This window comes from Lissotriton vulgaris, chromosome 2_1 (genome assembly GCF_964263255.1).
Source record: "Lissotriton vulgaris chromosome 2_1, aLisVul1.2, whole genome shotgun sequence".
Classification (NCBI taxonomy): Eukaryota; Metazoa; Chordata; class Amphibia; order Caudata; family Salamandridae; genus Lissotriton; species Lissotriton vulgaris.
In genome coordinates this window covers 1,361,605,891-1,361,631,553 of record NC_141687.1, presented here as the reverse complement: position 1 = coordinate 1,361,631,553, position 25,663 = coordinate 1,361,605,891, and the positions used below count along the sequence as shown (strand labels likewise).

The window sequence follows — 25,663 nt, the reverse complement described above, 5'->3', positions numbered from 1 at the left end:
GAGCAGAATCTCTATGTAGGGCAGTCTGTATGTAATCAAAGTGGTTCAGCATGATGCTGTCAGTTTTTAATATCAGCAAGTTTTCTGAAGGAGTCTTCTTTAAGCATGTGAAAAGACACTGAGGGGATTATTATGTTGTCAGTCAGAGTTGCCTCCAACTGACCCCGTCAAGCTCTTGGGGCCGACTGACCTCCGGTCGGCAGTTTCTACCACCTGATGACGGGTGGTGCCTACCACACAGTGCAGGGTTTTACAGGGGGGTTCCCGAGGTACCCCTTGTCCACCAACTGTAGGCCATAGAGACAAGGGGCCCCTGCTAGGGGACCCCAAGGTCACACTCTGACAGCCTTTCAGTGTTGGAAAGTCTGGCACAGAATGGCTGTGAGAAACTGACATCGTAATCCCAATGGTGGAAACACTGTCCATAGGGGATTACGGTGCGGTTCCGACTGGTCGGAAGACTCTGAACACCGATCAAAATGGATTCAGAATGGCCGGCTGGTTTACGTTCCGACCGCCGAAATCGTGATCAGGCTGTCGGACCGCAAACCAACCGCGTCAGTTGTAAATCCTCAGACCACGGTTGCAGGCTTTCCGCCCGACATCGTAATCCGCCCTTGAGTGCTCCCTCTTCTCAAAAGTATATTTACGTGTACTTGTTAAATCTACTACTGCAACTATTAGTTACTTTACACTCTTATACTACTCCCTTTCGAGTATAAAGCTAAGCCTAGATGCAGGATTACATTTTCCCACCCATTTTCCCACCCGAAAGTAGCACATCCTCAACCAGTATGGATAAGTCTAAATTTACTAATCATAACTTATCAGGTGTAGGCAAAGACTTTTCCCACTGTGATGTCGATTTCCTAAAGGAAATGAATAGGACAAATGAGTAATGTTTATTATTCTTTAAAAAATATATTACACGTTTTCATATAAAATATTAATGAAAAAATAATTTTAGATATTTATGTTAAACCTAGAATTAATTTAAAAAAATGCTGAAACACATTAACTTAAATGTGTATTAAATATATAATTAATGTATATAATAAGCATCAAAGTGTTTCTTAGACTTAAAACATTCTACATATATAGCACAGTAGTGGAAAGGAATGTCTTTGGGGACTCGTTTCATTCAGGAATTGTTAGCAGCAGGGATAAGAAATGTATTGGGACTTCTGCAGAGATAAAAGCTAGTGTTTCTGAAGGTGCCTTCTCCAAAAGCATGTCTCCAAGCGCAGGTAAATCCTGAAGGATAGGTGAGCATTCTAGTTCTAATTTAGAACTCTGTGAGGTTCACAGGCAGCTGTTAGGGGAAGAAGGAACAGTGTTATTTGGATTGATACTGTAATAAGGCTGTCTCAGGCAGGGCCGGACTGGCCAATGCGGGCACCGGGCAATCCCCGGGTGCGCCGGACGGGTGGGGGCAGGTTTTGGGCCCCTAGGGGCCGTTTTTGTTACAGGACCGTTTTTGCAGCATAGCTGCAAAAACGGCCCTGTACCAAAATCGGCCGGAGAAGTGCTCGGCGGCCCCTCCAACCCCCCCAAGTGGGGAGGGGGGCCGGCCGAGCACTTTGCCGGGGCCGGTTGTGGTTCCCAGTACGGCACTGGTCTCTGGTCCAAGCCATACATCTCCTGGGTTGATTTCAATCGGCTAGAGCCAATGAAAATGCAGCATTGTGTTAGAGCACAGCTGTCAGATAGACAAAAAAAATTATTCACTTGCACAGCATCAAACCCAATGCATGAACTAATATTAGCCCTTTTTTCAGGTAGTCTCTTCATTTTTATGATTCACCTTCAAGGCTTTTCCTATATGTCTTCTAAAGTACAGTCAAAGCCTTTCCTTCCATACATAAAAAATGCGGATGCTATAAATATAATTATGATACTCCATACACCTGATTTTCTGGGTTTTTACATTCTGCTAAATAGAGAGGATTAACGTAATAAGCAGTTATCCAAATACCAAGACCTTCCTGGAGTAATATTGCTCATGCCTGCTCCATGTTTTGCACCTTACTTCTCTCTCTTTCTCAATAACATATTTTTTAAGTTGGCAACTTTAATTATTTACCAATCTGCAGGGCAAGCTCGTTAAGTATCGAAAGAAGAGAACATTGCCTATTTTCTATTCTGCTTTTTGTCACTAGTAATATTTATTTGGGCAGAGACTCTGAGGCTTAACTGTAATCATAAACTGATTGGATTTTCATGTTTACCACCATCTTCTCATTTTAATGGTACCGTGGTTGGTCGTAGCATGCCTACACTGGCAAATTATCCTCGTTAGTCTGTACAGGTGCCCTACCTTTCTTATTCTGATAATTTTATTCGTTGTCAATTTCACTTCCTTCATGTTGTGATTCTCCAATATGTATTGAGTACCTTGTGCCAGATGGTCTTCTAAAATCGATCTTTAATTTAATCTTTGTTTTACCTAAACATATATCAACTCACGAATCGTTCACATACTTTCTTCTGTTACTTTTCGTGCCTTATACTTTCCTCTTTTCTTCCCTAACTCTTACCTTTGAACCTTCAATTGCACTTTTGTCACATCAGGCTAACCGAGGTTGATGTCTTTCTCATGCTTGATATGCATGGCCAATAATATTAGACTATTACTTTTACATTATTATATGTTTTTTTCAAAGTCCTATTCTGTCTTTAATTTAGCAATCACTCAATTTCTAAATGGCAAAAATACATATTTTCTCGCTTGCATATTTTTGTGAAAAATGTACGCATTTGTTCTCCTCTGTTGCCTTTATGAAGTCATGCACCTCACCCTCTCCTTTAGGTGTGTGTCATGGACACTCCTATTTATTTCGAACTTGTTTCATTAATTATAGTACCAGTAATGCTCCTTTAGTCATCTACTTGTTGATTACTCAGCAGCGGGTCATGCTTCTTAATTACGCCCTACTTTAAACATGCGACTCTGATATTACTTCCCACACTTGCATCCGAATTCGAAATTCCATTTGGCCTGAATTTCACAAGTGCAAATTACGAACCCTTTGCTGTTTGCTCACACGTTTAAGGCAGGAAAACCCCGGTAAAGCTCTGGTTAGTAAGTAGGATAAAATTACAATAGGCATATCTTGAGATGTGTCGCAGTTTGCACACATCTGAATGTTGTGCTATTTGCATGAATATCTAATAATAATGTTATTTTTCTGAGAAACTTGTAATTTTAACATTTGATTATGCACATTAATCTATCTGAAGTTATAAAGACGCGAAATAAACTCGTGCTGGATTTTGGCTGACATCTATCATTGAAACAGAATATTAAGGAGTACCTTCTAGTTCCAAAATAAACAAAATAAATGAAACTAATTTAATACCCACTTCCTGAAAAACCGGCAGGTGATTTTTGACATTGTTTTCAAACACTGTGTATTCACTGTCATTTTCTGCTATTCCACTTGCTAATACTGTATGTCACAGCCTGTGGAACTGTTTAAGAATGCATGTTTGCTCTCTTTCGCTTGCTCCTCAACATTGACACACCTGCTTTGAGTCAACACCATAAATGTGTGGTAAAAACGTTGCCTTGGGAGTCTTGTTTTTTATTTGTTGTAGCCTATTTTTATAACATATGAATTCTTCCGTTCAGGGAGCTCATTCGTACCTGCCCATCATCTAAATATAGGAACACATTTTCCAGAATGCTTCTAGGATTTACAGGGAAAAGGTATAGGGCCAAACTTTCCCAGTGGAACGAAGTTCCCCCTTGTGCGTCTCGCCTCAACATCCTGTTGGAAATTTGAACGGTAAAACTTTTCATAAGGATTTCTACTGAATACTTTATATGTCAGATATAAATAATTTACCTTTATTATACTGAGTGTCGCCCTACTGGATGAAACACGTGGGGCTAGACATCCCTTCTGATGAAGCATGCCTTGCTCCAAGAGTTTTTTGGGGGGTTTGGGGGACGGAAACCTGATCTCCATTGAGGGGAAACTGAGGCATTTCCTCATCAATCACTCTTGTATTTCTGAAGCAGTGCTACTGAAAACACTATAAAACGTGCAAGATAAGCAGCCAGCTGAACTCGGCTACAGGACTATACAGATTCACCAAAATTCTTTTGTCCTGGACTATCTCATTAACAGAGAGAGTGGTAACAGACTTTCATTAGGTTTCTTTCAATCCACAGCAGTATAAAATCTTGCCAGTCTGAATTGCCCCTATCCATCAAAGGATCCGACTGAAAGAACCTATATGGCGGGTCCTACCCAGTTGGTTGCTGCCAATGCCCATACAAGAAGGGAATTGGTAAAAAGAAGCACTGCCTTACATTGACATGTCATTGCATCTTGTCTGATTCACCTCACACCAGGTGGCAAATGCATGAATTGGGAATTCATTGTGGATTTACTACTTATGAACCTACTCCCAAATGGTAATTCCCCATTCTATGGAATTTAACTAAGAATTACAAAGTGATGGCATGGTGTTTCCACACAGTAACAAGATATTCAGATGCGGATTTACCATCCAGCCACAATCATGCAAGCCTAAGTGGGCACGCTAAGGGTTGCTGTACCAGGATGGATTGTTGAAGGCAAATGTTTCCAGGCTTTCGCTGTTGAGTTGAATTTTGAGACAGATGGAGTAGTCAATGTGCATACATGCCAAACCTTAGTGAGCACTTCAATTTGTACATCACTCTATCAATGATCCAATGGATTAATGGCTAGCTATTGACATGTTTGGCTGCTGTGCCGTGAAATTGTATTTCTCTACTTCTTTTGAGTCATTTCATTCGTTTATGTTGCCCAACCCTCAATGCCCTATTTCGTCTCTTCTCCCTGACTTCCCCTTCCCACTCGCCAATACTTCTCTTCACCTACCCACTCATTGCTACTGTTACCGTCATAGCCACACTACGCCAAACCCAAATATAAGGTTTTAATATTCAGTGCACCGTACTTTTTCAAAGTGTGTGCCCTCTCATTTACTTTAGAGTTAATGACCGATAATTATTTTTAGCAGTTGTTTTTCACTCAGCTAAATGTAGCAGGTTTCCAAACTATAACGTTTTGAAGTCTTTTCAATTTTACATGTCAATTCTCAGTTTTCACTGCGACCCAGCAATTTGTAACTTTTACTGGCTCTCCATTTGTATCAGGTGTGAGGCGAGTCGGTCAAGTATCACACCCTTCTGTTTCAAAATGTGTGCATTCTGACTTGTTATTGTGTTTTCCTTCATAAAATTAACACCTACTGGCATCTTTTCAACAGGAAGGTTTTAAAAAAAGGTGAGGAATCTTTCAGCCTGATACATCAAGCTGAATTGCGCTCGCAAAGGGCCAGATTCTGAGAATCTGGCCCTTTGCGAGTGCGATTTTTGCATTTGGGATTCATCATCCCAAATGCAAAAATCGGTAATAGCGATTTCGCTATTTTGCGAGGAATTACATTTAAGGAATCTCTACTTGAGATTCCTTAAATGCAATTCATCATCCATTTTTAAATAGCGAATTCGCAATTTCGGCCCGCTATTTACCGCGAGGTCAAAACTCGTGGTAAATAGCGAAAACTTAGAAAAATGCTTTTAAAAGCATTTTTCTAAGTTGCATGTTGCACACACACATGTCCTGTGTGTGCCCAACACCTGTTTAAATTTCAATTTAAGGGGTGCTACAGGGTGTCCTTTGGACACCCCTGGCACCCTTTAAATCGCTATCTTATTTGCGATTAGCAAATTGCTAATCGCAAAGAAGGAATACTCCCCATTCATTCCTATGGGCATTTTGGCCCATAGGAATGAATGGGGAGTTATTCCTTATTTGCGATTAGCAATTTGCTAATCGCAAATAAGGAATATGTAGGAATCACATTTTTTTTTGCGATTACTACATGAATCCCATTTTGCGAGCCTGTAATAGCGATTCCTTATGAATCGCTATTAAAGACTCGCAAAACGGGTCGTTGATGAATCAGGCTGTTTGTTCTTGAGCAGTTGAGTTAGAACGGAAGAAGTTGTGCCTTTATATTTGCGTCAACAGAGGCCTCTTTAGATATAATTTCATTTAGATGCAGATTAAGCATAGCAGTGCGCTGCCTTTGCGTCATGCATCGTCTCATAGCAGCAACGCAATACTAAAGACAGATTTACCAAGCAAGACAAGGCCACCCACAATGCTGGGAGGCAGCCGAAGAAAAACACTGCACCTTGCCAGCACCTTGGCCAGCACCTTTCAACACACATTAAATTGCAATTAGTGCATGCATCTTCACAGCAAAACAGTGCTGCTTGTTTAAAACGTTTTACTGTGACTTTGAATGCAGGTGTATATAAGCTACATATACATAGAAAGATAAATGCACATATAAAAAGTCAGATTTAAACATTTTACACAATAGTGCGTGTGTGTGTAAATGGTGTAGGCGGCCCACTTTATGCCTCAATTTAATTTCAGATCGAGAGATGTCACTGATTAGCTATGCATTTATACAAACCACAAGAATACATCGAAAATAGACACTTGATATATACTCGAATCCAATCGTTACCCCTTCACAGCACGTCTTCCAAGTATTATTCAAGTCAATCAGGTATTTTATATTCACGATGGAACATGCGTCAGAAATGTGATTCAGTACATAATTACACCTGACAGTATGTTTGCCACCGAGCTCAGGGAGTCGACATCTACTTAATCTGTTCATTTCATGCCACTGGTTAGAGCTACAAGCCAGGTGCACGTGGGGCAACAAGCCAGGTGAAGAATAAATATAATTTTACCAGAAAATATGGCAGTGTTTACTTACTGGGGCTGTTGAGCAGCCGTGACCTCCGGCAGTGATAGGCCACTTCCTGCTCGCAGTACTCCGCGCTGTTGATCATGGCCTCCAGCTGCTGCCTGCTGCTGCCGTAGTCGAAGGACGTGGAGTACGGGCGCTCGGTGGTAGACCCTTGGACACTGGTGAGCGCTGTGTTATTGTGGCCCACCACGGTCCAGATTTTATCCTCTGCAAAAGCGAAAGTACTCGTATTAGAGAGGTGATGGTAAGAACCGTGGAGTGCAGATGCAGACATATTCACGCCCTGTTTCAATGGTATTTGCCTAAGGGAAAGACGGGTTTAAAATCATTGAAGTTAAGGGGTGCGGTGCTTCAAAACAGTCCTACCTTCACAAGTAAATATGTCTATCTTAACATGCAATCTTAAAGTCTTGGTAAACACAAACACTTTTTTGATACAAAACCCTGATCCAGCAAGTGATTCTCTTTGTGAAAGTCACCCACAGTACCTGTGAAAATTCGTCTGCAGTGTTAGGAATTCAGGTGTTGGGGCCAAACGGGGGAGGGGGGAGACAACAGCACCGACCAGAGACTCCAAATTTGGTGTGATAAAGGCCGCTTTATTGGAAGCAGGTGCACCTTACACAATGAAAAACCTTTGGCCTGCCCCGTACAAAACTAGGCCTCACTAAATATGTAATTTCCTGACAAAACCCCCCACCCCCTCCCCTAAACTGGTTCTCCCAATCCAAAAACAGTAAACAATTAGCAAAAACGTCAATTTGCCTCTCCACCTGTCTAAATGCTTTATTGCGCTTGACCTACCCCTCGATAATCCAAAACAGATCTCGTACACTTCCCCCATATATTAGGAAGAACCCCCCCAAAGCCCTATTGGGCAGCTCAGGATTTGAGCTGACAGACCTCTCTATACAGGTCTGCTAGAACAGTAAACTGTTCAGCTTTCTCATGAAATGGGAACTCACTGCCAGACACAGTATGTAAAACCTTAATATGATCCTTTCTCAGCCTCTCGAACGGTCTAGTTTGGTCATATGCTAGATACAGGAAGTTTCAGCGCCAAGATACTCCTCGGAGTGGTAGTGCGCTATACAAGAACCCTATCACATCACATCACATCTTAACAGACTCTTGGAAGAGTGACTTTTCCAGCAGCTGGTATACTTATTGACGCACTAAGAGTGATCCCTTATTCGGTCCATAATTTCCTATCATTAGAGTTAGCTATAGCCTGGGTTCCGGAGGTGGGTAAATTACTACGAGGACGACAAACTGGAATCAGTGTTTCTGCAAAGATTTATGCCACGTTTTCTCCTGTTTACTTTTGCAGGTATCACTGAGACATTTCTCCTGCTTTGAGCATAGGAAGTATCTGGGTGACAAACCATATGTTGTGGTGTTCCTAAAATACTTGCAATCCCAGTGACCATAGGTTGTGGTGTTCCTAAATTACTTGCAATCCCAATGACACCAGTAATTCCCATTACCAGCTCCAATGGAATTAAAACAGGACTCAAGATGGGGGCTGCCTAGACGCAGCTGAAGTGGTGCCTAGATGAAGCTGCCGGCTGAATGAGCGAAACGGACCCCAGATGACAATCGAGAAATCCCGACCAGCCCCTCACCTTTCCTGCCGATTCCCATGGATTTGGTGAACTGGAGGTGTTGTTTGGAGGGGATGTTAGCCGCGCTGTCGTGTCGCGGCTCGTCGATTCATGTGCTGCGGGAACTGGCGGATACCCTGCTGGCTCTCTCTCTCGGCTCTCTTGATGCTAGACGTCGCGGCTTCCTGGGAGGGCGGAGCCCGACTCGGAGAACACTGCCGAGGTCCGAGAGAGGCGTGGAACGCCTGAAGCGGTTAGCGTCTGAAAGGCTGTTTAGACGACGGAGGTCCAGGGCTGTCTACGAGGCAGGAATGGCTCCTAAAATCAATGCCAGTTCAAAAGCGAACGCAAAAAAAGAAAAATCTCCCCCGGGAAGTTGGCACAGGCAAGGTGAATGGAGACCAAACACCGGAGAGCCCAAAGGAGAAGCAACCAGTAACCCAGACCCGCCAAGCGGCCGTCTCAATAGCTGAAATGCTAAGAAAAGCCGGTAAGGAGAAGAGGCTCGAGACAGCAAGGGGGGCTCCTGAATTACCCGAAAAAATAACAGATGTTGATTTAGAACTTTCTGAAACGCCACCAAAAATGAGCTGTGAGAGCACTAAATCGAAATTAGTTAATGAAGCTGTGGCTCCTGAGAGGCTCAAAGAAGGGGAAGATCACTGCAACCTCAACAAGGATCAAGCAGTGTCCACCGGGACTACATCTGAGCACCCTAGACAAGAGATAAAACAGGCTAAACTACAGGTACTGATGCAAAATAATAAAGACAACCTGGTAGTCAGCGATAAGGAGCCGGGGTCATCAGATAGGGGAGAGATGTTTGAAATTGGTGTGACAGGTACCGATGCAGCTCAAAACAAGGCTTTCTTCTCAGCCTCTGATGGCTTGGAATGGTCGGAAGAGGATGAGGAGGGCGATTGCAGCTCCCTGGGGGATTCAGAAAGTGATCTCGAATCAGAACACCCTGCAACGGCAAGGAAGACATTAATAGACTCAACTAAGGGCCAGAAAGACCCCGTATGTGAACTTAGCTGGGATCATCCGCCATCTGTAATCATACAGGACAGCCCGAGCATTGAGAGAACACAGATATCTTTATTAGAGACAATCCATCAAGAGATTCTAGCTCATAGAGAGGAGACACGCCAAGAAAGCCACAAATCGCAGGCAGCTAAGAGAAAAATGAGGGTGGTTGTAAGGAAACTATCTAAGGCCTGCACCAGCACAGGAGATAGAGTATCAAATTTGGAGGACAGGATTGTCTCTACAGAAGCAGAGGTCGAGGTCCCTGTGGCGAAAGTTAATGCTCAAAGCTCTCAGGTTGTTGGCATTCAATGGAAGTTCGAGGCGATGGAAAACAGGCTCCGTAGACACAACCTGAGAGTCCTGGGAATTCCAGAGGGATCAGAAGGGTCGGACATAAGGTTATTCATGCTAAAACTCCTCGAGCAGGCTTTTCCAGAGCTTAAGGATTGGGACTGGTCAAGAGAACTACAGCTTCCCCTTTGAGCCTGAAGCGGTTCAAGTTTCCTCTTCCTCAGAGGCTGCCGGGAAAGATAGTGCAGTGGTGGGCAAACAATTCCAAAATTATATCCACAGTCACACCTTCAATTGGCAGATGAGAATCCGCCCATAGATTCAAACACAAGGTAGCCCAACATGCGTTGCACTCGAGTCAGCATAAAAGGTTACAAGCCTTTATTATCAGGAGTAGAAGTACTCCAATTGGCACTCAGGTGAGATGCATGGATATCCAGACGCGCTGGAGCTCGATGCAGCAGCAGCAAACAGATACTGTGTTTATTTCTTCAGCCACGGTCCCACAATGCATTGATTCTTTCAGCGGCATAGCAGGGCCTGATTCTGAGTCAGTGCAGGAGTTTTGGACGTGGGCGACACGGTGTGCTGAACTCGGGCTGTGCTGGCTTCTTCTGCTGCTGAGAGGTTTTGCGTCGATTTCTTTGGCCGCGCGGTGGTGATGAGAGGAATTTCTCCTGCACGGTGGTGCTGTGTCGAAAAAACGGTAGCTGGACGGTAGATATGTCAATTTTGATAGTTTCAAGCACTTTTTTGGAGCAGGATCTAACTCCAAGGGCCCAAACTGGAATTGGCACCACTTGGCAGGTCAGAACACCCAGCAGTGGAGTTCAGGAATGCTGCAGGTAAAGTCTTTGCTGGCCCTGAGACTTCTTAGCAGGAGGCAAGCACACACAAGCCTTTGGGTAAACTTTACAAGTGGCATAGAAAGCAAAGCCCAGTCCTTTTTCCTATCAAAAGCAGTAACAGCAACTGTCAGCCAACCCAGCATAGCAACACACAGCAGTGGGGCAGAACTCCTCCTCACAGCTCTTCAGCTGTTCTCCTTGGCAGAGGTTCCTCTTGATCCAGATGTGTTTTACAGTCTGGGATTTTAGGTCCAATACTTATACCCCTTTTGGCCCTTGAAGTAGTCATTCTTCAAATGGTTATCTTTGTAGTGCAGAAGTACTAGTTGCGCCTGATCTTGGCTCCAGACACACTATGGGAGGGTGTGGGGGAGTGGGGTGGAGACAGCTTTGTGAAAGGCCAGGCACAGCCCTATTCAGGTGCAGTTGACAGCTCCTTCCACTACTGTAGCTCAGAAAGGCCCATCTGCCTGGCAATGGGTCATCAGGATATGCTGGACATACCTCAACTCCCTTTGTGTGACTGTATAGAGTGAATGCACAAACAAGCCCTTGTCAGTCAGAAACAGACATTGATTCCACAGGCAGGCAGAAGCACAAAATGTTTAAAAAAGATAATACCCACTTTCTAAAAATGGCATTTGCAACCACATAGTTTAAAAACCATCTTCACTAAAATCCCGAGCTGAGAGAGCCCAAACTCCAAATCTTTAGCTGTTCCCAATTGACAGTTACACTTGTAAAATGTTACAATGCACCTCAAATGATAGCCTATGGGAGAGCTAGTCTTTGCAATAGTGACTAAACAAACTTGGCAGTATTTCACTAGCTTGGCATGTAAAGCACACCAGTACATGTCCTGTGCTTCACATACACTGCACCCTACCCATGGGGGTACAGTGAAACTACCTACTGTAGTAGTGCCTTAAATGTAATAAAAGTGAAGGTTAGAGCCTAGCAAGTGGGTGCACTTGCCAGGTCGACATGGCAGTTTAAAACTGCACTCACAGACACTGCAGTTGCAGGTCTGACACAAGTTTACAAGGCTACTCATGTGGGTGGCACAATCAGTGCTGCCGGCCCAATGGTAGCATTTGATTTACAGGCCATGGGCACACACAGTGAGCTTTACAATGGACCTACCAGTAAATCAAATATGCCAATCAAGACAAACCAATCAGAATTACAAGATATGCAGGGAGCATTTGCACTCTAGCACTGATCAGAAGTGTTAAAGTGCCAAGAGTAAATACACCAGCAACAATGATGTGCAGCATAACATCAACAATACTGGAGATTGAGGCAAAAACCTACACCAAGGATGGCAGGTCTAATACCTCCTACATATATGGGCGCACACACATAATATCATGTTTTTTTATCAACCTACAGAAATATTGAGTTTGAAATATTAGAAGGATTAATATCGGCATCAAGAATATCGGTGACCAGAATATCGACCTGAAGGTAAGAAATATCGTTCTTGTTAATATCAAAGTTAGTAATATTGTTTGCAAAAATAAAGTTGTTAATAATATCGATGCTTTTAATAGTGTTATGTATTTGAGTATGTATTTTGTATTTTTGTGTTCAACATTATTTGTTATGTTTTGTATTTTTTCTAAACATATGTATTAAATGTTGAGAAGTTAGTAATTTTTTTAGAGTAATTTTTGTGTTTTAGTACCGTAGCGGGTTGTGGGTTTATAGGGTAATATGGTGGGAAGTAATTTAATTATAGTAAATTAAATAATATTTTTTAGAAATTATTAATTACAATTTGCATTTTAGTTCCGTAGCTGGTTGTGGGTTTATGGGAGAATAGGGTGGGTAGTAATTTAATTATAAGTAAGTAATTATTATTGTTACTTATTGCTATTGATAATTATTGATTGTTAATCAATAAACAATTCGCAATACATTTGTATTAATTGATTACTTAATAAATTCATTACAAAAAAATAAATAATAATTTTTATTTTTGGTATTGATAATTAATGTATTGTGTATTAATTATTAATTTGTAATTAATTGTTATTAATTGAATAATTGATAATTATATTACTTGTGTCACTTTTTTGGGGGAGCAGTTTGTGGGTTCATAGGGTAATAAGGTGGGAAGTAAAATATTTATAATAATTGAATTAATAATTTTTATTTTTGGGTATTGATAATTAATGTATTGATTATGAATTATTGAGTGATAATTAATATTATTAATTGATAAATATATTAGTTGTGTTAATTTAGTTTAGGAGCGCGTTGTGTGTTTATAGGGGCATGGGGTGGGAAGTAATTTATTATACTTAAGTAATAATTAATGTTTAATTATTTGTATTGATAATTAATTTACTGATAGTTAATTATTAATTGGTAATTATATTTTATGAATGTAGTAATTGTTTATTATATTAATTATGATAAATCATTTTAGGAGTGGGTTTTGGATTTATGGGGAATAGGGTGGGAAGTAATTTATTGTTATTAAACTAATTATTAATTTCAATTTATTGGTATTCATAATTACTTTATTGTTAATTAATTATTACATCGTTATTTAATTTTAAAAATATGTATTTGATAAGCATGTTAATTTTAACCCTCTGCTATCCAACACTTTCCCTACAGTTATACTCTCTGGACTGGGTATAGTATGTGTTTACCCCTACGGTACCCAACAGTTTCCCTACTGTTGCACTCTCTGGCGTGGGAAAAGTAATTTTTACCCCTAGGCAATCCAACAATTTCCCTACTTTTGCACTCTCTGAAGTGGGAATATTAATTTTTACCAATTCACTATCCAACACTTTCCCTATTGTTGCAGTCACTGGAGTGGGAATAGTAATTATTACCCCTATGCTATCCAGCACTTATCCTACTGTTGTACTCTCTGGAGTGGGAATAGTAATTGTAACCCCAAAGCTATCCAACACTTTCCCTACTGTGCACTGATTGGAGTGGGACTATTAAGTTTTACCTCTTTGCCATCCAATACTTTCCCTACAGTTGCACTCTCTGGAGTGGGACTAGTAATGTTTATCCCTACACTATCCAACACTTTCCCTACTGTTGCATTCACTGGAGTTGGAATAGTAATTTTTACCCCTACGCTATCCAGCATTTTCCCTACTGTTGCACTCTCTGGAGTGGGAATAGTAATTTTTATCCCTACACTATCCAACAATTTCCCTATTGTTTCAGTCAGTGGAAAGGGAATAGTTATTTTTACCCCTACGCTATCCAGCAATTTCCCTACTGTTACACTCTCTGGAGTGAGAATAGTAATTTTAACCCCTACGCTTTCCAACCCTTTCCCTCTAGTTGCACTCTCTGGAGTTGAAATAGTAATTTTTACCCCTGTGCTATCCAACCCTTTCTCTACTTTTGCACCTTCTGGAGTTGGAATAGCAATTTTAACCCTTACGCTATCCAACATTTTCCCTACTGTTGCACTCTCCGTAGTGGGGTCTTAATTGTAACCCTTTCGCTATCCAACACTTTCCCTACTGTTGCACTCTCTGGAGTGGGAATAGTAATTTTTACCCTTACGCTATCCAACACTTTCCCTACTGTTGCACTCTCTGGAGTTGGAATAGTAATTTTTACCCCTACGCTATCCAACACTTTCCCTACTGTTGCACTCTCTGGAGTTGGAATAGTAATTTTAACCCCTACACTATCCAACACTTTCCCTACTGTTGCACTCTGGAGTTGGAATAGTAATTTTATTCCCTATGCTATCCAATATGTTCACTACTGTTTTAGTTAATGTAGTGTATAATTTATTTTAAAAAGATTAAAAATCTTGTAATTTTTTTGTTTGTTTTAAATATTTTATATTTGTATTTATATTATTGTTGTATGTGTATATATGTATGTATAATATATAAAATATTTGTAACCATTTTTAAGTTATTAAAATATTTATTTATGAATATTATTAAGTAAGTATATATATATATATTTTATATGTTTATTTTATTTTTAAATTATATTTATTAGTTAGGATTTTTAAACATTTTAAAATATTTTTAACTATGTTTCTTTTAATTATATGTATTATTTACTTTACTTTACATTATTTAACATTTAAAAATCACAATATTTTTAACAACGATATTTTTTGACAATATTTTTTTTCGATATTTTTGTACTTACCATGTTGTAAATTGGATGTCGATATTCTTGACTTCGATATTTTTGCCATGATATTTTTGTACCTTGATATTGTGGTAGTCGATATTTTGTCAGTAATTCACATATATATTTGCAATTTTTTTAAATCAAAAGTTTTAGCGAAGGCCAGCCTTAAACATGTATTACATGATAAAAATCCTTTGAATGTTAAGAAAAAATCAGACTAACTATTGCTGTTTCTAGTTAAAAATATATCTGTATTAGTCATAAATTATTACTTATATATCATGTTGAACATTTACTGGTATTGGCTGGATGTGGTACAGTTTAGAACTGGATTAGGATGTGTCTTGAGGTTCCTTTTAACCTCTTCGCGACGGCAGACATTCCGCCGCGGTGCTGAAAAAAATGACGTGTGCGCGGTTCGGATGGCCCCTGTCCGTCCGACGCGTCGAAGAGGTTAAGTCTACCTTGACTTTTTAAGCCTTGGGGATCACCCTTTAGGAAGACAAATGTTATAACGGAGAATTTTCAATGATTTAGCATGCATTTGGTAAAGTACTACTTCTCCAAATGAAGCTTACTCGATTAAGCACACAGGACTCAAATGTGTGAATGCATTTCTGATTATCTAGTATGGTGAAAACTACAGCCATGAAAATGAATAACGCATCAGAAGCATTCACGATGATGGCAAGCAGTTCCTTACTGACAAAATGACAATGGAGAAGATGGGTCCAGATACTCCCATCTCCCAGCAGCAGGGACAGGGGCTGTAGCCTGCTTTTCCACATCGAGTCACAAACCAGCTCCTACCGGCACTCCTCAATCAAGTCATCCCAATGGGTCTTGTGATGGCATCATTAATACACCCTAGTTATCCAGGAAGAAGATTGTAAGGGATTCCGTTTATGAAAACGGCAGGACACTACTCAGCGATGAGCAATAGAAGAGCAGAGCTAGGAAGGAGAGATTAATTCGCTTACTTCCATATATATACTGCTGCATCCTATCAGTTCTCAAGAACACACTAGACAGACAGGGGAGAGCTGCATTCCCCTGTCCTTTTCAGGCAAGTGAGACATAGGAGGAAGGGAGAGCTGCTTAATGACTGTGATCTGAGAAGGGTTAGTCAGGAGAACAGAACTCTCCTATTAGTTTTTCCTGGATTCATGTGCCTCGTCATATTTAACCCTAAAATAAAAGGAGAGAAAAGGCAACATGGTCAGAGAAAGGCATTTGACTATCCCGGGGTCAAGAGAAGAAGCCACCCTGTCCACAAGACATGGTGTGATATCCAGGGGTTGGAAGAGACCACACTTGCAGTAATGCCTAATAAACCCTCTTCCAGTACATAAAACTGCTGTCCCATCGTGTTTTGCAGTGAATGTTACTGTGACTTTGTTTGGGGTTCAACAGCAAGACTTTGAACGTGGGCAATTCAGTTCAAACCGTCCAATAGACAGGGATTTCCAAAAAGATTTTGATGGGCATGTATGGGACCTGTGACACAAAGCTGGCGTAATTTAATTAATTTCCAAAATGTCTTTTAACACTCCTTGTGTGAAATACTGTCATTACGCCAGATGGTGTAATTGAACTCGCATGAACACCAGAACATGAATAGACAGAACGCAAATGGCTCTTGGAAGCAGAACCTGTGATTTCTTGTCATATTTTTTAGCGAGCATTGCCTCCTCACATAATTGTTCAACACGAGATCACATTTCACGCTAATAAAAAAGCAAAATTACACATTTTCGTTTCACATCATTTAATTTTTCAGAAACTTAACATAATGTGCATAAGTAAATTTTACAAATTTCGTGCTGCGCTATTTATGTGTCTTCGGTAAATGATGAGATATTTTATGTTTTTGAAGAAGAGACATGAGAGCTAGATGGCAATACTTAAAAAGAATAGAAGATTAGGTCGTTTAATCGGGGATACCTCGTTTGATTGGAGAGGTAGAAGGCGGACTGAAGTCAATCCTAACAAAAGAGGCAAAACTATACAAGGAATAGTTTTCTAACACAGGGCTGGGAAGGGAGGCAAATAGAGTGCTATCAATAGTGGCACTGAAAGCTGCATGACAGAAGAACGATTAGCATAGAAAGGGTAGCTTCACTAGTTGTTATAGAAAGAACGGTTGGAATCCATATTGGAAGGCTAAGGGATAGTGGCAAAAAACACAAGGGGGCAGATTTACAACACCCTTGTGCCTCTTTTATGCCGCCGTTACATCACTTTTGTGACGCAAAGGCGGTGCAAAAGATGCGCCACGGTGCAGGGTATTTGCAACGTGACGCATCTGGGAGATGCGTCACGTTGTAAAGCCCTGCGCCAGAAGGAGGCGTTCCTGCGCAGGGCGGGAGGCGTTCCGGTGCAGGAATGCCTCCTAAAAGTGGCTGAGTAAAATCTACACGATTTCACCCAGTCACTTTTGGTCCCATGCTGCGTCAAAACCCTGCAACTGCTTGAAGCAGGCGTAAGGATTGACGCAGCATTGTGAGAATAGGGCCCCCCAGAGCATTTCTGGAGCTGCGTCGCCTTTACAGCACAACTCCAGCAATGCGCCGCCTTTACAGCACAGATGCGTCACGCATCTGTGCCGTTTTGCCCCATGGTGCGCCGCATTGTAAATGCGGTGCATCCATGGTGGCGGCGGCATGGCGCACAATAACTGGTACATCTCTGGGGATGCGCCAGTTATTGTAAATCTGCCCCCAGGTATTTTTAGCAGCTCTGTATTCCCTCCACTGGAGGTCCATCAACTTAACCCCTGTCTGGCTGCCAAGGTGCTTGAACAAGGGGTGTAATTTCTTCTTCCAGATGCTAATGTGTCACAAAATAGAGGCTCTGTTGGTAGCCATGGCCATAATTGCTGGCCACACAAGAAATTTCTCAGAGGCAAGGAGAAAACAGAGCCGAGGAAGTAAATGCTTTGACTGTCCCCTCCTCCCTGGGAGTCCACCCATAGCTTCTCATCCTTCAAAGAATCAAGGTTTATCTCAGTGACATACATAGGGATAGGAAGAGGTAATGGTGGGAGGTTGTCAATTGAACAATGACGAACAAGGACTAGCATCCAATGTTTTGTATCATGATTACAAGAACCCAAATAATTCTTGACAGTGCCTAGACTAAAGCTAACCATCAACATCTAAGGCAGTTGTGCCAAGACAATAAACCGCAAAATGGCAAACTGCAAGTCACACTAAGAAACCAAAGGACTGGGGTGGCACCACGTATGTCACGTTGAGCAATCCATGCTATACGATACTGGCATAATGTATGAAGCTTGGTGACAAGGCATGTTGCAAATACACAGTAGTCAACTTTACTTCATTCCCGTTGGCTGTAACTTGCTTTTGGATGTTTGATACATATGTGGGAGTGTCTATCCTAAACTCAATCTGTAGAGGGCAGCTCATTCAGATAGTTTGAGTTCTCCTGACACATAAAACAATGGTCAATAGTCCTATTTAACATGAAGAACTCCTGTTGTTTCAGATTGGAGTTCAGCAAAGTCAACACATGAGCTAACGAAGCACACATGATCTCTAAGAGCTACTGTTATCATCATAAACCAAATACACCTATACACATATTATAGCTCGGTCCTGGTTTCAAAATCTCAAAGATAGCGTACTTAAAACCATTGTTCATCAAGAACAGGCTTATTTATTTATTTATTTTGTTTCTTATATAGCGTCGGAATCGACCCCAAGAGGTATCTCCGCGCTTTTAAGATCTTCCAAGATGCCAGATCAAACCATAGTCATAGGAGCCCTAGATCTTACACAGCCGGAAACAGATGAGTTTTCAAGGATTTCTTGAAGGCATGAAGATTGGTGATTTGTCTTAAGGTTAGGGGCAGAGTGTTCCAGAGAGTGGGGCCCTTATAAGACAATGCATGACCTCCTTGTTTTGCCTTCTTAATCGGTGGAATCTGCAGCAATAATAAATTGCTAGATCGTAAGGAGCGGGTTGGAATATAAGGCTGAAATAATTCAGCCAAATATTTAGGACCAGATCCACAGAGGCATCTGTGAATTACACAACAGACTTTAAACTCAATTCTCTGGCAGATGGGCAGCCAGTGGAGCTTCTACAGAAGAGGGCTGGACGGGGACCTTTTAGGAGTGTCAAGGACTAATCTGGCCGCCGTATTCTGGACCACCTGCAAACGGCTCAATTGCTCCTCGTTGGCTGAGAGGAGCAGTCCGTTGCAGTTGTCCAATCTACTGACGACCAATGTTTGAACCAGTGTTTTCCTATAGCAATCATCCAGGAATGGGAACACACGCCTCAGGAGCCCAATAGTCCTGAAGCAGGTTCCCGCCACCAGATTCACATGTTCCTTTAGTAATAATGCTTGGTCAAGCCGCACTCCCAGATTTTTCACTATCTGCTTAGGGCAGGGAGCAGCTTCTAAATCCGTGGGCCACCACTCAGGCGACCGTAGGAGGGGGGCTTCTCCAAAAAGCACGGCCTCCGTCTTGCTCACATTACATTGTAAGCAATTGGAGGTCATCCAGTCAGATACTGCTCTCATACCGGTGGCAAATGCATGTTTAATTGCCGGTGTCATGGTATGGAAGGGAAACAAAAGCAGGGTATCGTCAGCATACGATACTGGGGTGAACCCATATTCTCTTACAATATCCGCCAAGGGGGCCACATACACATTAAAAAGTGTGGGGCTTAGGCATGAGCCCTGAGGGACCCCCTTAGTGAGCTCCCTAGAGATCGAGTAATGGGAGCCCAACTTGACGGTTGTGATCGTCCCAAGAGAAAGCTTTCCAGCCAGGACCTGGGATACAACCCATAGACCAACCCGCAGATTGAGAACTGGGAGCAGGGACCAAACTGCACCCGTCAGCTTTAAAAACTTACAGAACTTTTGCTCCTCGAGTATTGAAACTTTTGTCTCTTGGATTTTGTCAAAATTGGAAACAATAATAATATACGCTGTATATGTGGAAATAGCCTTGAGAAAGCCCCGGCGCAACTCGCCAATAGGGGGCGAAACACGTGTCGGCTGTCCATGTCTCACTAAAAAATAATAAAGATGTCACACTGAAACCTGAAATACTTCTGTCCTTTGTATGAAGATTTGAAAGAACGGATATTAATCCAAACAAGTACAATCGTGATTTCTCATGGAGTACACACTCTCCACCTTTCAAACTTGCATGGCCAGTGTGCGCAGTTTAATGCCACTACAACTTGGCATTTAAATCCACTTGCCAAACCTTAATACCTTAACCGTGGCGGTTTTTCTGCCGCAGTGTGGGCATTCTATTAGGTGTGAGGAGCTGTGTCGACCGTTGGCCGACGGCAGCACTCGCAAGGTAGTGCTCCTGTCGGCCAATGGCCGACGGCAGCACGCAAGGGGTTAAAATCAGTGCTTAATTTGATCTGGTGGTTGTCAACACCAGCTCTTGTGACAGTCTGCCACAAGGTGGCACTGTCTTGCTAATTCAGAGACGACAGAACAATATTCAATTATTAATTCATTATACTTTTAAAATAACTATTCCCTGCCGCCCAAGCCATTCTTATAGCTTTGGGGCCCTGGAATAGTCCACATTTTCACATTATAGGAGTGTGATGGTTAGTAGTTGCGGTGTTACTATCATTGGCATCATGGCTGTGGCAATGTGTGGTGCAAGCTGTAGTGGTCTTCTGATGAGACCCCTGTCGCTTATTTTTTCTACAAATTAAGCACTCCTTAAAATCGCCTTATATGACACATAATTCACCCCTAAGGTAGTCCCCTAGTAGCACTAAAAGCAGGGTGCTGTGTAACTAAAAGGTAGGACATGAACTTTTAAGTTTTAAAGTTTTACATATCCTGGTAATAAAAAACAGCTAAATTAGTTTTTCACTACTGTGAGACATACTCGTGTCATAAACGAGCTTTGGGAATTTCTTAACACACTTGTAAGCTGTAATACCCAATTAGAAAGGAATAGCTGCATCATGTTTCATTTCTTTGCAATGGTATTGATAAAACCTCTTTAATGGTAAAGTTAGATTTAACATTACTGTTTTAGAAATGCCACTTTAGAAAGTGAAAGACACACAAATGATGGACAGAAAGCAGAACAAATCAAAGATTCACCCCGGTCAAGAGATCTGGGTTAAATTAATCCTTCTTTTGCTCACCATGCCACCCCAGGTTATACTAAAAGATTACCTGTGCTCACCCTCTGGTAGCTTGGCAGAGAGCAGTCAGGCCTATCTAAAGAGGCAATGTGAAAATAGTTTTTGCAATACACACACTAACCCTGGGCGTAGTGGGCGTAGTGGGGCTTCGCGGAGCTACGCGAAGTGGGCGAGAAACTACGCCCACCTCCGCACTCCGCGTAGCCCCACTACGCAAACACCACTGGCCGCCACCCGCCTCCCTCCCGCCCTCCCTAAATACTTTAAATGAAAAGAGTAAAATAACTAAAACGCACTTACCTTGCCCGCCGCTGCCCGCCGCGTCCCCGGGGCTCGCTATCTTCATTCTTCCGTATTCTTTACTAATGCGCATGCGCGGGCAGCCGCGCATGCGCATTTCCTCGTGAGAAATGCGCATGCGCGGCCGCCCGCGCATGCGCATTAGTAAAGAAGACGGAAGAATGCAGATAGCGAGCTCCGGGGACGCGGCGGGCAAGGTAAGTGCGTTTTAATTATTTTACTCTTTTCATTGAAAGTATTTAGGGAGGGCGGGAGGGAGGCGGGTGGCAGCCAGCTACGCTCCGTCTGCGGAGCGTGCGTAGTGCCGCCTGGCTCTGCCCGCTCCGCAAAATGCGGAGTAGGCGGCACTACGCACACTCCGTGCACGGAGCGTAGCTGGCCGCCCACCCTTAACACACACACACCGTAACACAATGAATACACCACAAAAAGACTCCACGCATGTTTAGAAAAATAAATTATTAAGCGTCAATGGGGGTCCTGCCGGACCCAGAGAAAGTCACAAGTTCAGGCCCACTGCGATGCAGAGCAGACCAGCTACAGGGACCCACTTGGGCCCGCTGAACACAGTGCTTTGGATCCTGGGGCACAATCTGTGCAGCAAGGCTTCATGTCATTGTTGTTGATTCCAAGATGCTACGTAATGATACTTTGCAAGGCTTTCGGTCCTGCAAGAGGCTGTGTGGCAAGGCTTTGCGAGGTCTCATGTCATCTGGTGTCAGTTCTGAGGAGGTTTCAGCTGTGTGGTGAGGCTTTGTGAGGCTTCATGTCATCAGATGTCGGTTCCAAGAGGATGTGCGGGGAGGCTGCGTGAGTATTTGTGTCATTTGGTATCAGTCCTGAGGATCTGTCACCTGTTCGGCGAGGCTTTGCAGGGCATAGGGTTGCTTCATGCCAGTTCAGTTGATGCATGTATCTGGGTCCACTTGCAGTGAGCAGGGGTAGAGACTTTGATATCTGTGAGTCTCAAGCAACAGCAACAGACAGCAAGCCAAGAAACCCTTGAGGATTACTTGGAGTGAAGGCAGAGTCCAGCTCTCCTTCAGCAGAGTCAGAAAGCAGCCAGAAGCAAGCAGGCAACAGAAAAGCAGGTCTGCCTTTCAGATCAGCAGTCCAGTTGAGCCCTTTAAGTAGCACAGCAGTTCATCTGGCAGAGCTTCAGTTACAAGTCCAGTAGTGTATGTTTTGATGGGGTCAGAGACTCAGTACTTATACATCAAAATGCCTTTGATATGCGGGTGACTTCAAACCAGCTCTCTGAAGTGCACAAGTATCACTTTCAACCCTATTCTGTGTGCCATGATATCTGTCGGGTTTTGGAACTGGGGGTCGCTAGTTGGCTGAGATTGGTACCTTAGGCCAAATATGAATCCTTGCTTCCACGTCAGGGAAAAGAAGGACACCTTCTCAGATAGTCCCTGCCCAACCCCTCAGTAGCTTGGCATGAGCAGCCAGGCTTATCTTCAAGGCAAGTGTGTAAAGTATTTGCAACCACGCTCTCAGTAGCCTAATGATGACACCACAAATGGACTCCACACGAGTTTCATAAAAACAAGCATATCTATACTACTATTATAAAGAGAGAACTTGCACCTTTTGGCCAGGTAAACTCGGGAACCACAGCATCAATCTACACACCCGATACATCTATGAAAATGTCAGGGTGTTTAGATGGACATAGGCTATATAAATTTTTTGAAAAAAAGTCAATAAAAAAAATTACGTTTGTAAACAAAGTAGTCCCCTGAAAGTAGCGCCGGCCGGGACCTAGCGCTGGCCTCGACGCGACATGCATGATGACGAAGGAGGAGGGTGGTGCAGTGACGAGCGGCTGTGCAGTGAGGAGCGGCGGCACAGATAAGGAAAGGGAAAGTGAGACTGTGATGCAAGGGGAGGAAAGAAGGAGGCAGCAGTAAATGAAAATGTCGGGGCGGGAGGGGGACGTGAGTGAGTCTGGCCGGAAGGGGGGCGCGAGTGAGTCGGGGCGGGAGGGGGACGCAAGTGAGTCGGGGCGGGAGGGGGGCGCGAGTGCGTCGGGGCGGGGGGGAGTCGGTGCGGGAGGGGGTCGGGGCGGGAGCGGGTGTACTGCCCCCAGCCCCTTTCTGCCCCAGGCAACGCTGGGGCGGGCTGCTAGTATTTATATAAAAAGATATACCATGAGACCACACAATATAAATCAAACATATGCGTATTTGTAATATTCCTCCTGGCCGATTATTAGGCCAGTCAGCCCTTGTAGGTTCTGGCGATATTAATGAGCACTTCTAGATGATCCACTGCAGTCCTAATGCAATGCTATGCAGTTCGTAATGTAAGAATCAGGCACTTCTCCTTGTAAAAATAATGCAGTACGTTATGCAACAATCAAGCAGTTCATAATGCAAAAATAATACAATGCGTAACGCACCAATCTGGCATTTTGTTATGCAAACTAATGCAAAGCATATGCAACAATCAAGTAGTTTGTTATGCAAAAATAGTGCAATGCATAATGCAACAATCTGGCAGTTTTTACTGCAGAAATAATGCAATGCGTAATGCAATAATCAGGTAGTGGGTAATGAAGAAATAATGCAATGCGGAATGCAACAATCAGGTAGTTCGTAATGCAAAACTAATGCAATCCGTAATGCAACAATCAGGTAGTTTGTACTGCAGAAAGAATTCAATGCGTAATACACTCCAGCACCGATCACAATGCTTTAGATAGTCTCTCCGCCACTCGTACTGACTCGTGGTCAGCTTCTGCCAACAGATGCCCCCAACATGAGTATGGTGTAAACCAAAGTGCAGCTCCTCACTCCGGCCCTGGTACTGCCACTCCTTGGCAAGTACGGGCCGCGATACGAGCTGAAGCAGAGGCTTGCGCTGCAAGAATGGGAGAGGCCGAGAGCATCTCTCTCTGAGCCCGCACCCCGTCCCAGGTGGCGACACACGTTACCTGGGGGGTGGGACCTTGCTCTCCTCTCCTCTTCTCACGACTTGAACCTTCGATGCGACTTTGTGGATTCTGGACAGTGGGACTTGGGCAGTACCCAGATGGGGTTGGTTCGGAGTCCCACTCTGGCAACGACGGGCTCGGGTCGGTGACACAGCTTCTCTGGGTATTACGGTCCGGGCCGCTGGTGATATCTAAGATCTCAGGCTACAACAGGGCACATGTACACAGCGTTGCTGAGACTCACTTGAGCTTCAGGTGTGCACGATCACAGGGCAATTCTCACAAAGCTCTCAGGCTGCACAAAGCACATGTACACAGCGTTGCTGAGACTCACTTGAGTTCCGGGTGCACACGCTAACAGGGCAATCCTTACGAAGGTCTCAGGCTGCACAAAGCACACCACACAGCGTCACTAAGACTCACTTGAACTCTGGATGTGCACGATAACAGGGCAATCCTCACGAAGGTCTCAGGCTGCACAAAGCACAATCACACAGCGTCACTGAGATTCACTCGGACTCCAGGTGCACACGATCACAGGACAACCCTTATGAAGGGCTCTGGCTGCACGAAGCACATGCACACAGAGTCGCTGAGACTTGCTTGGACTCCAGATGCCCACGATCACAGGGCAATTTTACGAGGGTCTGCAAAAAGCAAACTCACATAGTGTCGCTGAGACACACCTGGAAACTTCTGTTTCCACAACAGGGAGTCAGCTCTCCTCTGGCCCTTGGGGACAAGTTACTTCTGAACACAGCACACAGCAAAGTCCTTTCAAGCAGGGGGACACAGCACACAGCAAAGTCCCATAGCCTTTCCTTGGTTAAATCAGCAAACAGCAGGCCAGCCCCAGAACACACAGCAATGGTCAGTCCTTTCCTTCAGTCTCTTCAGCTGTTTCTTCCTTGGCAGAGGTTCTTCTAGACCACAAAGTCGTTTCAATCCTTTTCAGTCTTGATCAAGCCAATGTTCAGGGGTTTAAGCTCTCATAGTTATGCCCCTCAAAGTCTTTGAAGTCTTTGTGTTCAGGAGCCACTGACCACTTTCCATACCAGTTCTGGTGTCTCCCTGCCAGGGGCACCTTCGTCCTTTGATAGTGGGGGTCTGGATCCTTAATCACTCAGCAGGAGATGGAGCCATTATTTTATGACAGCAACCCAGGCCTCTACACTCCAGATGCAGGTCAGTCTGTTGCTGTCTCACCTCCTCCCCTGGGTCAAGTCATTCCCCAGATCCTATCATTTTCAGATCCAGATAGTCAAGCCACAACTTAGCAGAGACACACAGAAATGTTAGAGCACAAAAACCCAGCCACTTCCAAAAGAGTGGTTTCCAAACACTCAATGGAAAAACCACCTTCACAAATAGATGTTCTTGAATTGTGAGTTTAGGCACACTAAACTTCACCTTTCCATCTTAAGCTTTTGGGAAGACAGGCTGGAAACATATTACACATCCTCCTCATTCTGTCCTATGGGCAAGATGGCCTTTCAACAGTGAAAAACATTAAAAATGACGAGTATTTCAATGTCAGGACATGGTAC

General features: G+C 43.2%; 1 protein-coding gene across 1 annotated transcript in view; it reads right to left on the bottom strand.

Moving 5' to 3' along the window:
- Window positions 1-25,663, bottom strand: part of LOC147732599 (contactin-associated protein-like 5) — an 864,951-nt gene that overhangs the window by 446,209 nt on the left and 393,079 nt on the right. Inside the window, exon 10 of the mRNA XM_086954286.1 lies at window positions 6,799-6,999. Coding sequence (XP_086810412.1) covers window positions 6,799-6,999 — 201 coding nt within the window. The remainder of the gene's footprint in view (window positions 1-6,798; window positions 7,000-25,663) is intronic.